Below are 15,569 nucleotides of genomic sequence, written 5' to 3' on the forward strand. Positions count from 1 at the left end.
AATTTTATTTATTTTTTTTCTTCCCCTCTAGCGCTTGGATATTTTATGTGTGTTGTTTTCGTGATATAAGTCTTGTTTTTTATTGTTCTTGTTGTTATGATGAAATTAATAAAATAAAATAAAAAATACGGAGGCGTGGTTTTGTCCGAACGTCCTTTTGGTTTCCGCTTACTACGGTGGCTCTACGTGGACAAAAATATGCGGTAATAAAAACAAACAAACACAAAAATACAGTCCCTGCTAACACGCCTTGATAAGGTGTGAATATGTTTATGAATGATGTTTAACAGATCTTCACCATGCATCGCTGAGTGAAATCTAACCACGAACATACGCTAAAAAATGTAAACAAAAAAATTATATTATATTAAATAAGTAAAATTCAAGCATTACAAATAAGTCATATATCAAAATTTAATCAAAAGTTACTACTAAAAATATAAATATTACCTTCAGAACGAACTGGGATTTAAAAAACTGATAAATTATTGAGGAAATTACTTAAACAGGTTTACGCAAGATGTATAATCATTGCTATGGTGACGTTTGTTTATGTGTTTATGTTTATTCTGGAAGGAGTCTCCAGTGTCAGTGCTTTGTAACAGTCAGAAATAATGCTGTACTGTTAAGTTTTCAGATTCTCTGTTACATGACAGCTTCAAGAGAGGCTGATGAAGGAATGACTGTTTATACTGTAACTTTTAAGTGACATCAGGATATAACTTGTCTTGTGGATTATATTGTACGTCATTTTCCGTTCCAATGCATACAAGCTATACTGTATAGCCAAAAGTTTCTGGACACCGGACCATCGCACCCCTGTGTGGTTCTTACTCAAACTGTTGCCATAAAGTTGGAAGCACAGAGCTGTCTACAATGTTTTTTGTATACTGTAGTACTACAAATTTCCCTTCACTGTAACTAAGAGACCCAAACCAGCATGAAAGTTTCATCATGCAAATGCCCATGGGTACAAAGTGACCACCACGAAGACGTGGTTTCCCAAGGTTGGACTGTAAGGACTCAAAGAGCCCTGACCCCAGTGAAAACATCTGGGATGAACTGGAACGTCCACAGCACCCCAGGCCTCCTCACCTGACCTCACTAATGCTCCTGTGGCTGAATGAGCACAAAAATCCTCACAGCCAACCTCACTCCAAAATCTAGTGGAAAGCATTCCCAGAAGAATGGGAGGGGGTTATTATAAGCAAACAGCATAAGGGGGACTAAATCTGGAATTGTTCAAAATGCACATGTGATGATGGTGAAGTGTCCACAAACTTTTCACCATTCCTCGTGGAGAACTCCACTGCCCACGATGCCACCGTGAGTGACGTCATCCCGCTCACTGTCTCCTCCTGTCGGTAGCGCGCGGCTGTGACACTCTCCCGCTCCAGCCTGTCCTCCATGATTTCTGCAAAATGAGCAATAAATCTCGGGAAAAACAGACGCGCTTGTTGTTTTAATCGCCGTCATGAACAGACACAACAGCATACTGACACAGCGGCTTAGAGATCTCCAAAGGCACCGGTGAGCGCGCGGGTGAGCATGCCCGGTGACGTAGCGGCCCCGTCCGTGTGGGAAGTGGTGAGCGTGCTGGGCAGAGTGTTGTGCGCAGGCGCGGCTCTTACAGCCGCTCTCTACCTGATCCGCAGAGTGTGTTTAATAATGGCCTGGAAATCAGGAGGAGCCAACCAAGCGGAGCTTGTCAACAACCTCCGCAGTGAGTCTTTTAAACCTCTCAGATAACATTTTTTTTCCTGCACTTGTCTCGTACATAAATTCGTTAATAACTCCATGACGTTTCCGTGGTCGTGTTGACAATTAGCTATAGCAACGGTGCACGCGCGCATAAAATAAAAAAAAAAACTGGGCTGCTTTCTGTCACAGTTAGCCACTTCATGCTAGCTAGTTTTATTGTCGTTGTTCGACGTTTAAATATTTTTCTTTTCTTTTTTAAAAAAAAAAAATAATTGCAAGTACTTTTAAAAAATGTATATTTTTTAAATGTGCGTCACTAACTTTTCTGTAGCAGCTAGGTCAGTGTATAACATAACACCAGACATGTCATGTCATGCTAACCGAGCTACATATAATAATAACAATAATAATAATAATAATATAACAATATAACACGACGACGTATTTAAACATATTTAAAATGTATTCAAGTGTGGACGTTTATCAGCCACCAAACATATTTTCGATATGGTTGTTTATCTGCCGAACTGCACGAGCTCACATTGACCTCAAATACACCCCCGACTCGTGTAATATATTATTTATATTATATTAATACCAAGATATTCGAGCTATCCTGATAAAAACTGCTTTACAGTAATATTTTACTAATATAAATCCTGAGCCCTCGTGTGTTAGCTAGGTGGGCGTGGCGGTGCGGAGGGTCATGTGACTTGCGATTTGGTGCCTGTACTCGATATATGGACTGATACGATATTACCGTTTGTGTTGAGATTGTACGATAGCTAGCAGTTTATTTTCGGTTTACATAGTGTCTTAAAAAAATAATAAAAAGTGTAGGTATTACTTAGTAAGGCATTACACTGCAGCGGTTTTGCTGTCACAGGCGAAAATCCCACATGGTTGGTTGCGAGTTCAGCCGTCTGAGAGTGCGTAAAATGATGACAAAGTTCTGGCAGTGTCCCAAAAAATCCACCCATCCATCCATTTTCCATACCATTTATCCTGCATAGGGTCGTGGGGGAGCCTGGAGCCTATCCCAGGGGTCTCGGGGGTACGAGGCGGGGAACACCCTGCCTGGACGGGGTGCCAACCCATTGCAGGGCACGATCACGCACACACGCGCGCACACACACGCGCACACACACATGCACACGGACATGCGCTATGGACAATTTGGAAATGGCAAGCAGCCCAAGAGCTTGTGTCTTTAGGCTGGGGGAGGAAACCGGAGGAAACCTCCGAAGCAGGCAGGGCAGAGGCGGGATTCAAACTCCCAACCCCAGTGGTGTGAGGCAAACCTGCTAACCGCTTAACCACCGCACCCCAAATCTATTAATATCTCAGAGCGTGCGACAGCTGCAACGACGCTCATCTAAAAGCAATGGATTAAGAGGACGGCACCAAACCCGAAACGTTTTCCTTTCATCGCCTGGAAATCCGGGGGGTGCAAACTTTTGCACTCAATGATGTGCCTTGAGTATTGTTTAAGTCTGAATGCCTTTTGTAACATGGTAATGTTTCCCGTGCATTAAAGGAAGAAAGGGTGTCAGTAAAAGTCTGATTAGAGGACCTCCAGAAGTATTTATTTTAGCAGAGCAGATGTACACCTTATACATGGAAACGTTTCGATGCCAGAACCCACTTCCAACTCTCCAGAGTATGAAGATGTTTCCTACAGCATTCGAACGCAATGTTACTTGATTTCCCTGTTGCTTTTCCCTACGACATTTTTTTCTGCAGTATGTAAACGCAATTTGATTCGACCTTTAGTCTGTGTTTGATCAAATACGTCTAATCAATGTTTAGTCTGCGCGGGCAGCGCGACACTTCCCGACGCGGTCGTTTCGATTAAAAGAAGGCATTTTATCTATAGCGCCTGCGCCTTTCGAGTATACGTCGGCTTACGAGCGCGTACATCACTTTTCTAACTCGGAATACAGTTCGGCGTTGTTTTAAACAGAGCTTAAAATGACGTCGGGAAAGCAAAAAACGAAAAAGTCTTAACGAACGCAATTCACGTACACAAAACGTCGTAGCCGTTTGAAAATGACATGTTTTCTTCGAACACAGCGTGAAATCGATTTGATCTGTGATTATTGCTGTTTGTGTGAACGGTAATAAAATATCCCGGTAATTAAAACGCGATTCCGTCTTGGCTACGGTTCACGTTACGATGTTCCCATTTGCGTTAGCGGGTGTGTGTACCGTAGCCTCGGTCTTGCCTTCAGTGCGTTTGTGGTCTCCGGTCTTGCAATTTGACACTCGTGTTTAGCGTCCTGGCTCTCGCCTCGGCTCTGCCACATACCTGCTGGAAATAGCCGGGCCTGCACACACTGCTCGCTTTTTGCGGTGCGATTAATCATCACAGTAGAATGTCAATTACATAACTACGTGCTTGTGTATGAGTATATACGAGTTTTATTCTTTTTGTTTGTTTGTTTGTTTGTTTAATTGAAAGACTCAAATCTCTCAGAGCCACTCTGTCTGTGTAAAATGGGAAGAATGGTGTGTGTGTGTGTGTGTGTGTGTGTATGTGTTTGACCGCACAAACTGAACTCCTTGTTGGTGTGCGTCTCTCTTCCTTCAGAGAATGGCATCATCAAGTCGGACCGTGTGTACGAAGTCATGCTAAGCACAGACCGAGCCCATTTCTCCAGATGTAACCCTTATATGGACTCTCCACAGTCTATAGGTACGTACGACGTCGTTCGTCACACGGACATGTGACTGACCGTTATACCGTTTTTTTGCTGTATCATCGTTGCACCATGGGTATAAGCTCTAACTAAAGTGCCGTCTCTCGTCATGTTCGAGATCGTAGATAAGGCTTGTGTTCGTGTTTTGATGAATCATGATGATCAGTAATTTGATTAAATAACGCAGAGCGAGCTTTAACTCTGCCAGATCCCGGGTCTACCGACAGAGGCGGAAACAACTTGGCGTTGCCGTTATAGTAAAATGTCATTTTAGATGAACAGAAAATCGTATTTTATTCCTCGTATACCACAGTAAATCATCAACGGTTAACATTTTTGTAATTTTTTTTACAGATTTTTAGTTACATTTAATCTCGCGATCATTCGCAAAACCAAGTTAGTTCTTGTTTTCAGACACACACACTATGGCCAAAAGTTTGTGGACACCTGACCACCACACCTGCCCGTGTATGTCGAACATCCCTTTCTGGATTTAGACCGCCTTTGCTGTTCTAATACGTTCTGCTCTTCTGGGAAGGCTTTCCGCTAGATTTCACCGCGTGGTTGCGTGCGGCGGTTCGTGCTCGTTCAATCATCATGCTGGAGGAACATGTTTGGGCCTCTTCGCTCTGGTGGAGGGAAAATCTTAAATTCAATACAGTTGTGTAGTTCCAACTTTGTGTTTAGGGAAGCTCTACGTACAGGTGTGACGGTCAGGTGTCCACAAACTTTTGGCTATATAGTGTTATGTAGTTACAGCAGCTATAGCCAGCCTCTCTTTTTAATTTCTTTTGACTTATAAGAGCAAAAAAACAAACAAACCCCAAAACAAAACATATCTGGTCTGTTAGCAAAAATTCATAAAGCACAAAATTCTCAGTCCTAAACACAGAAAAGCTGTTGTTTGTTGTTATTATTATTATTATTATTACTACTACTACTATTCTTATCGGGCGTGGATTGTGCGGAGCATCCGCCGTATGAGTCCCTGCGAATGAGCTGTTACTATAGAAACGATAACAGAACGAACGCGTTAATACCGCGTACATACCCGTGATTTGAATCACAAGATGGGCACCACTGTCCGAGCCGCCGTGCTAGAAAATGAATCGACACCAGTCAGGTTTGTTTTCAGATGTATCGCGAGACGATGCAGCGTGCAGCAGTATAATAAGGTTGCTGTGTTTTAGCTGTTTTGTGTTACAGAGTAATGAATCTGTGTACGTCTTTTGAATTTCCACAGGATACCAGGCAACCATCAGTGCGCCACATATGGTATGTCCCAAGTCTTTTTTTTTCCGAGGTATTAGAAACCCTTCATTGACAAATAAATCAGAATTCTGACAGAATAATAATATCTTAAATGTACTTGTATATATGTGTATGTATGTATATGAGTGTGTGTGTGTGTGTATATATATAATATATATATCTTCATAAATATGATCTAAAACGTCATCAGACTTTCACACAAGTCCTAAAAGTAGACAAAGAGAACCCAATTAAACAAACTTACACTGTCATTTATTTATTTATTTATTTATTTATTTATTTATTGAGGAATATGACCCATTATTATATATCTGTGCATGGCGAAGGTATGTCGAGCTCCAGGATGAGCATTTCATTTGAAGGTGAAATTTGATTGTTTTTTAATTTATTTTTTAGGTCATATTTATGCTGCTCTACAGAAAATTCTAAAGGGTTCGCAAACTTTCAAGCACCACTCTGTAGAACAAAGCTGTAAAGTCTTTCGAAAGACATTCGATATCTAGTCTCGCAGAACGCCGTAAAGCCACGGCTCGAGCGGAAGCGTGGCGGTGGGACGTAAGCAGACGTCACGGGCGAGAATTTTAAATTTGCAGAATTTTTCAGTCGTGCTCCTTTCCATCTCCTTTACCTTCTGTAAAGCGCGCGACACTGTTCGTTTTCCCTAACATTAGGTAGCTAGATGAACGTAAACCGAAACACCGAAGCTTGTAGCTAAACGTTAGTCCGCTAAGAGGATAATACGAAGCATGTGTTATGTAATTATGACCTGAATGCAAACGTCATCTCATTAATCATTTGAAAATATCTGTATGTACTGTATGTGTTTTCAGACTTCGTTCATTCCTCAAGGTCGACTCTTGAACTTTCTTGCACCCCGTAGTGAGACTCTGCTCAAGACGCCCGCAGTTAGATAGAATCCAGCTGAAGAACAGTTGCTTGTTTTTTCCCCAGTAATTTTTTTAAAGGAAACAGCTGCTGGCAATATCGCCTCTAAAATGCTGCCAGTGCATAACCGGCACCAGACTTTGAACCCAAGCCGATCATTTGAATCCAAATAGCATACAGTTGGACTATTGCCATAAGAACTGTTGTTGATATCTCTGTGTTTTGTGTGTGTGTGTGTGTGTGTGTAGCATGCATATGCACTGGAGTTGTTACATGATCAGCTACATGAAGGTGCCAAAGCTCTGGATGTGGGATCAGGCAGCGGCATCCTGTCCGTCTGTTTCGCCAGAATGGTGAGTCACAAATCGGCTTCTTGCTGAAGTCAGTTCTTTAATGAGCTCTTAGGGGTGATGAGAACTTTGTCACATGTTTTGATGATTTAAGCATTAAGTTGTTCGTGCAACAATAGAGCCATCGGTATTAAGAAAAACAAACCAAAAAACAAAACGTGATGTATCAGCCAGGAACCTTGGGGTGATTCTCGATGACAGCTTGACCTTTACAGACCACATTTCATCAACTGCATGGTCCTGTAGGTTCATTCTGTATAATATCAAGAAAATCAGACCGTATCTCACCGAACAGGCTACACAGATACTAGTCCAGACTCTTGTTATCTCAAAACTGGACTCCTGCAACGCACTACTCTTGCGCCTCCCAGCCAGCTCCATCAAACCCCTTCAGATGATTCAGAATGCAGCAGCACGCATCTTCAACCAGATCAAGCATCAAATTCAAAGCCTTGATACTCGCATACAAGACCTTGTCTGGAACAGCACCCTCCTACTTCAACTCTTTCCTGAAGGCTTACGTTCCCTCATGCAATCTGCCACCGGTTAACAACCGACGCTTCCAGAACCTTCAAACTAACTGTCCCTCAGTGGTGGAATGAACTTCCAACCTCAATCCGGACCGCAGAATCTGTCACTATTTTAAAAAACAAAACAAAAAAAAAACAGCTATTGACCTAGTTCTTCCATGAGCACTTAACTAACCCCTGAAACGCCAACCTCCACATTATTTAAAATTTTTATTTATTTTTTTTAACTCACACTGGCTTTTGCACCTCTTCTCTGCACACTTTGCTTCTCTAGACCTCAATTATACATCTTGTACGGTAGCACTACTTGTATTGTTCTCCGCTTGATATATCGCTTTGCTTGTATTTCCTCATTCTAAGGTCGATTTGGATAAAAGCGTCTGCTACATGAATAGATGTAATTGTATTTGCCTCAAGTGTTGAGTTTTGCTTTATATGTTCTGAGTCGCAGGTGGGGCCAAAAGGAAAAGTCATCGGGATCGACCACATAAAGGAGCTGGTGGACGACTCGATCAACAACGTTAAGAAGGATGATCCCACTCTGATATCATCAGGTCGCATCAAACTTCTCGGTAAGGTAAAGTTCCACGATTGCAGATTCTTAAAAGTGTCCTAGATACTTTCCCTGAAGCTTTCATCCACACATAGATACTGGATTTTTGATTTCCACGAGCTGTAAACCCTAATCCTCAAGTTTAAAAAAAAAAAAAAAAGGCTTCATATGTAATAAATCTAAAATATATGAAAGTTCTACTTTTTGAATTAAATTACGGGGGAAAAAACAAACTTTTCCACAATATTCTCATTTTTTGAGATGCACCTGTATGTTTTGATTGGGCCTGAGAGCTTGAGGTGAATCAAAAATGATTGTGATCATTACACTTCAGTACATTTAGTAGTAAGGCAGAATCTACTGACTTATTTTCCTTAGGATTTACTTTCTTTCTTTATTTACTTCTTCTCAGCTCCGGCCTTGGTCATTAAAGTGCTTAGATGACACATTGTCCACGTGCATTGTTGTGCTTTTTGAATCACTCTGCACAGCAACATCTTTGGCTTGCCCAATTGGGATGAATTCGCACATTTAAAATCTGTATGCCGTGTTTATAGGTTCCTGTAAAGCTGCTTTGAGACAATGTCTGTTGTAAAAAGCGCTGTACAAATAAAATTGAATTGAACATCTGGAAAATGGCAACGTTTACGCCAGCCCTGAGATTTGAACTCTAATCCAACAGACCGCCACGATAACGACTTTTGTTGGACGATATATTGTCCCAGAAATAATTGCGATAAGCGATATTATTGTCGTTTTAAGAGCATTTTATGCCACCGATATAACGATAATATAATACCATAATAATGCAAGTACACCCTTTCAAAGAGCAACAAACTTTCCATAATTGAGAACATTCAGACATTGGGGTTGGAATGATCAGAAAGAATTTAATATCCTAAATAAATGTAACATAACTAAAATAAAACCACACAACCAAAACAATAAATAAAATGGACTCTTAATACAAGATTGTTTTTCCTTTAGTTCTTCATCGTGCGTGTTTTAGTGCGTCGTTCACACCGTGACCCGTTCTACCTAGCGCCTTACTTAAGTTCGAGTTCACTTGTGCATTCGTGTCATTTTGTGCAGAAGCAGGTTGTAACATTGTGTTTACGTTGTGTAAATGTCTGATTAATCTCATGTGAGTTCATTAACCCATTAGTAAAGCGCTTCAGTTTACCGCCGTCCATTCGCTGTCCATCTTAAGCGGCTCAATCCCCGAAATTACTGACTACGACTGGATTATTTCCAACACTAGAACTATTCTTTCTAGAGTTTTCTACTTCAAAAAACATTAACATCTTACATGTCGTTTTTTTTTTCAACAGTACGTTTTAATTCAAACCAATGCTAGTGTTTGCTACACGTCTTCGATTCGAATGCATTAGAACGTGCATTTTTATCTTAAATTCGACGGATATTCGAAGTTGACGAAAGGACAGGAGCAGCGTGAAGGTCTAAAATGTTGTAGACATTCATTCTTATGTAAACAAACATGCGTGTGAACACAACGTGCGATATCGAGGTCGGCAGAAACGATCGAGGTCACGTCCGTATATCGTACGATACGTCTAACACTTCCTTATTTCATTTCTCACAAATTTGTCTAAATGGATTCGTTTCTGTAGAGTTGCATCTGTCGAATGCTTAATGAATGTCTCTCTTGGGTTACATTCTTAGCTCCAGTTTGTCGATACGCTAAGAGCCCATAGAGGTTCTGTTGTAAATGCGAAGGCACAGATGCTAAATTATTCAGCGGTGCGTGTCTGAATCCTTGTCTTGACTCTATCGCACTCAAATAGCATCACAGCAAGGTTGGCATCGCTACGGCAACCTGCCCATCTGTTCAGAGAAGAACTGGGCACTGAGGCTGCTTAGGTCATGGAACCTGATTGTGTGTGTGTATGTGTGTGTTTGTGTGTGTTTGCAGTTGGAGATGGCAGGTTGGGCTATCCGGAGGAGGCTCCCTATGATGCGATACACGTAGGAGCCGCAGCTCCCTCTGTTCCACAGGCTGTAAGTTCCACCCTGAAGCTCAAGCGCAGCTCCAACGGCCATACGTTTACACACTCATGCACTGACACGTGCCCAAAAAGTTAATGCAATTGTTAACACGGACACCTGAAAATACGGTCACTCCTTCACGGTTCTACGTTCAAAGCAACTTGAGGAGGACGGCTGCATCCTAAATTGTCGCGGTCGAGTAAACTAAAAACGTGACTGGGGTTGTATTTTAGCAGTGCGGTACGTACGTAGACCGTCGATGTCCGAATCTCCCGCACCTTGGTATCATTGAAGCAGAAAAGAATGCAATATAGACTTATACAGAGGTGACGGCGGACATGTTAAGTAGATTAGATTATAATCTGTAAATGCAGCGGCGCCTTTTAGTGGAACTGTATTGAGACGTTTAAATGCAGTTTTCGAACTATTTCATCTTTTTTTGGCGGTTAGCAGAACTTTTACTTACGATGGAGATCTGTCCATGCAAAAGCGTTGCTTAGCAATAAAAATTACAATCGATCTGCTAGTTTAGGACTTTATAACTTGGATAAAACGATATTTTTTTAGAATCAAGACAGGATTTCCTTCTGTAATATGAATTTGTGTACTGTCTTGTATGGAGCTCAACCGATCGATCGGTTTTGCGTATTAATCAGCACCGATAACTGATTGCTGCAACTGTCGGTTATCTGCAAAAATCCACCCCGATAGTTGTTCCCGGTTGCGTAAGGTGCGGGAGCGGCTGAGGAGGGTCCGCAGTCATTCTACAGTACGAAAGCGGCCTCTAGAGGCGAAATAAAAACTATCGCTGACAACTTTTGTTGTGTTATTCGAAGTGTTTTTTTTTAAATTCATTTCGGATGTCTCTATTTTTATGTTATTTGGAGTGTTACTGTTGTAGTTGTAGTGTGTTGTAAGGTTGTCGCGTGTCTCCCGTAGTTACTGGACCAGCTGAAGCCTGGTGGGCGTCTCATCCTGCCAGTCGGACCAGCTGGAGGGAACCAGATGCTGGAGCAGCATGACAAGCTGGAGGACGGCAGCACCAAAATGAAGCCCCTCATGGGGGTGATTTACGTGCCTTTAACAGACAAAGACAAGCAGTGGTCCAGGTGGAAGTGACTTCCTGTTCCTCTCTTCCCCCTCCCTCCTTTCCCCAGGGAACAGGTGAAAATGGTGTGGAGCAAGACAAGGCTGCCTTTGCTGCAAGTCGCCTGGTTTTTGTTTTTGTTTTGTTTTTTGCGTGCCTTCTCCATACCATGACAAGTGTCTGCACATTTTTATTCCTTAACCTCTGCCTCTCATTTCACTCTAAATGATAGAGGAAAAGAAATTTTGGATATATATATTTTTTTTAAATAACTTTTTTTATTTTTATTTATTTAATTTTTTTTACATTTGACTGCATAACAAGTTCCTTCATTGCATTTTGCGATGGCTTGACTTTAACTTGACTCACTCAATGCTTTAGAAGAGCAGCATGTCTCCCATAAGCAGAGTACTGGCTATGTTATACAGTTGCAATCGAAATGATTCAACCTCCATTGCAAATCAGGTTTATTGTCAAATTTTAGCCTTTCAGCTGTTTGCAATGAACAAATCAGACAAAAGCAATTGAAATAGTTCAACACAACGAATGCTTCAAGTGGTGAAAATGCAACTTACAATGATTCCTCCAGTGTCAAAATTATCTCAAGCATCTTTAATACTTAATAGAACACCCTTTTGCTGTTATGACCTGCTGAAAACGAGATACATAGCTTCTGGCAGCGTTGCTGAGGAATCTTAGCCTGTTCGTCATGGGCAATAGCCTCCAGTTCAGTAATATTCTTGGGCTTGTGTGCTGCAACACTTTCTTCAAATTCCACCAGAGATTTTCTATGGGGTTCAAGTCAGGTGACTGTGATGGGCCTGTAGAATCTTCCAGGACTTCGTCTACAACCAAGTCTTGGTGGAATTTGAGGTATGTTTGGGATCATTGTGCTGTTGGAAGGTCCAGTGACACCCAAGCTTCAGCTTCCTCACAGACGGCATGACGTTTTCTCCTAGGATTTCCTGATACTTCAGTGAATCCATCTTGCCTCTGCAGGTTTCCAGTGCCAGAGGATGCAAAGCAGCCCCAGAGCATCACCGAGCCTCCACCATGCTTGACTGTGGACAGAGTGTTCTTTCTTCATTCTTCTTCCTCCAGACATAGCGCTGATCCATCGTGCAGAAAAGTTCCAGACATGTTTCATCGCTCCACAGAACAGATTCCCAAAACTTCCGTGGCTTGTTTGTGATTTTGAGCCGAGTTTTCTTGTGCTTTTGGGTCAGTAGTGGTGTACAGCTTGGACTTCTGGCATGGAAACCTTCTGCATTTAGTACACGCCTTACTCTGCTCACTGAAACCTCAGTGCTTGTTATATCGAGTCTCGCTGCAGGTCTTTTGCAGTCACTCGAGGGTTTTCACAACCTGCCTTCCCAGAAATCTGCTTGCAGCCGTTGATGGCTTCCTTTTTCTGCCCCTAGCCAGTTCAGGTATTTCATGTGTTCCAGCTCAAGCACACCTGGTGCAACTAATGAAGCGCTTGATTAGAATATGCATAAGGTGTGCTTGAGACAACACCTGTTTTGCATATTTGTGCTGTTGTGAGGGATTCTATTCAGGGGGTTGAATAATTTTGAAACTGGAGAAGTCATTATAAGTTGCATTTTCAGCTGAATTTGGGGAAACCACTTGAAGCATTGGTTGTGTTGAACTATTTCAGTTGCTTTTGTTTGATTTGTTCACTTCAAACAGCTGAAAGTCTGTACGGTTTGACAACAAAGCCTGATTTGCACTGGGGGTTGCAACTGTTTATTCTCTACACATGGCAGTCTTTGAAAAACCTTCACATGCATGTTAGATGCAATCTGAACCCACATTCAGGTGGGGCTTTTTTGTGTGTGTGTGTGTTAACAAGTATTATACCACATCGCTGTTGAATTCTTAATTCTGATTGGTCAGAAGAAGGTGTTGATACATTTTCTAGAACAGCAGCACTGACGGTAGTTCCAACTCTAAGTCAAAAGAAGGGCTTACGTGGGCTTACGTTGTTACGGCGTCCCGTCATTGTTCTAGGTTATCGTTTCTATAGTAACAGCTCAGTCACAGGGTGCTCCACAGACTCTCAGCCTAAATAACGCATTAAGTCAAAAACAATTCTTTGTTCGAAATGTAATATAGGGACGTTTTCTGTAAGGAGACGTTTATCTGAGTTGAAGTTTCGTGACCTCTTCTAGGACGGAGGATTTCGCCGTTTCCCAGTCACGTGACTGCCTTGTCTCTTTCAATTCGAGAGAAAGTGAGCAAACAGCTGCTAAGTAATAATGGGAAAGCATTTGTTTCGCAGATGTTCCACACCATAAAAAAAAAAAGTATTATATTCGTTGCCAACCCTCTAAAAATCCTTATTAAACGGAACGTGGGAGTATTTCCTGTCACTCTGCTTTGAGGTATTAGTTAATTATGTCCCAAAAGTCTTCATACATAGGGGACTGTGTTTGCCAGCACCATGTCGGTTGTTCCTTCGTCAGTGGACGTTCGTGGACGTCCAGTTCTTCTCGGTCGGTCCACAACACTTCCAGTCTTTTTGAATCTGTTAATAAGTTTTCCGACAGTATGTTTCAGTGTTCATTTTGGACCGACAGCGGAGTTTGGGAACGGCTAATATTGCGCGTGCGCGAGTGTATTAAACGAAGGTGAAGATCTAAATGCAAGCATTCTCCGTACTGACGTTACACACGTACTGACTGGGATGGTCAATTTTTTTTAATGTCGCCGTGTGTGTGTGTGCGTGCGTGTGTGTGTTTGCGAGAGAGATATTATTAACTCTTTTCTCTTTGTCTTTCGTAGGGATGAGCTCTAAAACAACAATCTGGCAATATTCACGATCATACATACATACACACACACACACACACACACACATACACACACATACAGCATCCATCTGGACTTAACAACTAACGTCAGGATGGTAAACGGACGACGAAGAAAAGCCACGCTCTCTGCACTCTCGCTCTCGGGACAGTCTGATCGCCGTGTGGCCAAAGAGCCATCAGGATGGATAAAACAGACGGCTTTAAAAAAAAAAAAAAACAACAACAACAAAGGAAAATAAAAACTAAATGAGGGGCTTTGTCTTGACATTTTCATGCCTGCAGTTTGCTTTGGATTTATTTGTGAGTTGTTCTCTTTGTTGATTTGCAGGTGCACTTTTTTATGAGAACTACAGTATTGCAGCTGATTCTTTTTTTTTCCTTTTTTTTTTCTCCTTTTTTTTTGTTTTTGTTTACATGCGTTTCAGCTTGTTTGGAGCTGGTGCTGTTTCTCATTTGGACTAAAGGAATGGGAGTGGTATTAAAGGAGAAGTGCACACTCTGTTCTTTGCTCATGTTAAAGGGGTGCTCCTGAAACCATGCTGAATGGTTTTGGGCTTTTTTTTTTCTTTCTTTTTTTTTGGGGGGGGGGGGGGGGGGGACATGTCGAGATTGTAAAACGTAACGTTCTGGGAATTTTTAGAGCGTAGATTTCAATTTAAAAGCTTGGGGCTGCGACTGAGATTAGATCAATGAAGCGTTCTTTATCAAGGCTTTTCAGACTTTTCATTACCCCCTTTCAACGTCAGAATGATTTCCCATCTACTAATTAGCTAGAAAAATGACCCAGTATTACGTTATCAGAATCTGGAGAAGAAGAAAAAAAACCCTGCTAATATAATAAATCTAAATCTAAAGATGATCTTAAAAGCAGTACTCTGAAAAGTATTCCATTTTCTTTGTGCATCGTTTCAGATTCATTTCTTAGGAACAGTTCTTACGTGTGAAGCTGCGTGTACAGTTCCCGAGCCTCCGCTCTAAATCCCCATTCGAACCCCCACGGCTGCTGCGGCAACAGTTTAGCGTAGATTTGCTCAGGCTGCTATGACACTATTTTAACCCTAGCTGATTAACAAACAGCTCCTTGCTAATGCCATCCTGGACCGACTGCTTACATTCGCGCTGTCCGACACGCTCCAGAGGTTCACGCCGTGTAAAAACAAGCACACGCGTGCTAACACTCCTATCTCTCTCACACAGATGCACACACATGCAGTGCTGAGCTTGTGTCCCCTTCCACTGTGGACATGCTGGCTGTCACCTTGCTGATTGTGACACACGCGTGGCGTTGTACAAATAAAACCCAACACCGTGCAAACCGTTCCGTCTCCTGCTTTTTTCTTTTCTTTTCACCGTTACAGCCATCACGCATCACGTGACGGACGTGTTAATACAGTTCACCCGTTATAGCGTTATAGAGCCTAGAACTTTTCACTCGGGGACTTTCCACGAGTCTGATATTATGTATAGCGCTTTTGAGGTTTGGAGCAATCTGAGTGACCAGTTAAATATGCTAATAAATATACACCGATCAGCCATTATATTAAAACCACCTGCCTGATATTGTCCCTGTTGTGGCGTCAAAACAGCTCTGAGCCGTCGAGGCATGGACTCCACAATACCTCCAAAGGTGTGCTGTGGTATCTGGCACCGAGTCAGCAGCAGATCCTTT

General features: G+C 42.0%; 1 protein-coding gene across 4 annotated transcripts; it reads left to right on the forward strand.

Annotated features, from left to right (window-relative positions):
* The first annotated feature begins 807 nt into the window (after positions 1–807).
* pcmt (protein-L-isoaspartate (D-aspartate) O-methyltransferase) lies at positions 808–15,215 on the forward strand. Of its 4 annotated transcripts, none has more exons than XR_006983851.2 (8): positions 808–1,723; positions 4,292–4,396; positions 5,644–5,675; positions 6,806–6,910; positions 7,889–8,009; positions 9,924–10,009; positions 10,937–11,199; positions 13,872–15,215. XR_006983851.2 is itself a non-coding variant. In XM_017454250.3 (8 exons), exons 1-7 carry the CDS (start codon positions 1,549–1,551, stop codon positions 11,114–11,116), a joined length of 804 nt encoding a protein of 267 aa, XP_017309739.1. In that variant the 5' UTR covers positions 808–1,548; the 3' UTR covers positions 11,117–11,161; positions 13,872–15,215. The 4 variants fall into 4 exon arrangements, 2 of the variants coding, with proteins under 2 accessions (XP_017309739.1, XP_017309729.1); XR_001810369.3 differs by having other exon boundaries at positions 10,937–11,170; XM_017454250.3 differs by having other exon boundaries at positions 10,937–11,161.
* Positions 15,216–15,569: the final 354 nt, after the last annotated feature.

Source organism: Ictalurus punctatus, chromosome 2 (genome assembly GCF_001660625.3).
Source record: "Ictalurus punctatus breed USDA103 chromosome 2, Coco_2.0, whole genome shotgun sequence".
In the NCBI taxonomy this organism is placed as follows: domain Eukaryota; kingdom Metazoa; phylum Chordata; class Actinopteri; order Siluriformes; family Ictaluridae; genus Ictalurus; species Ictalurus punctatus.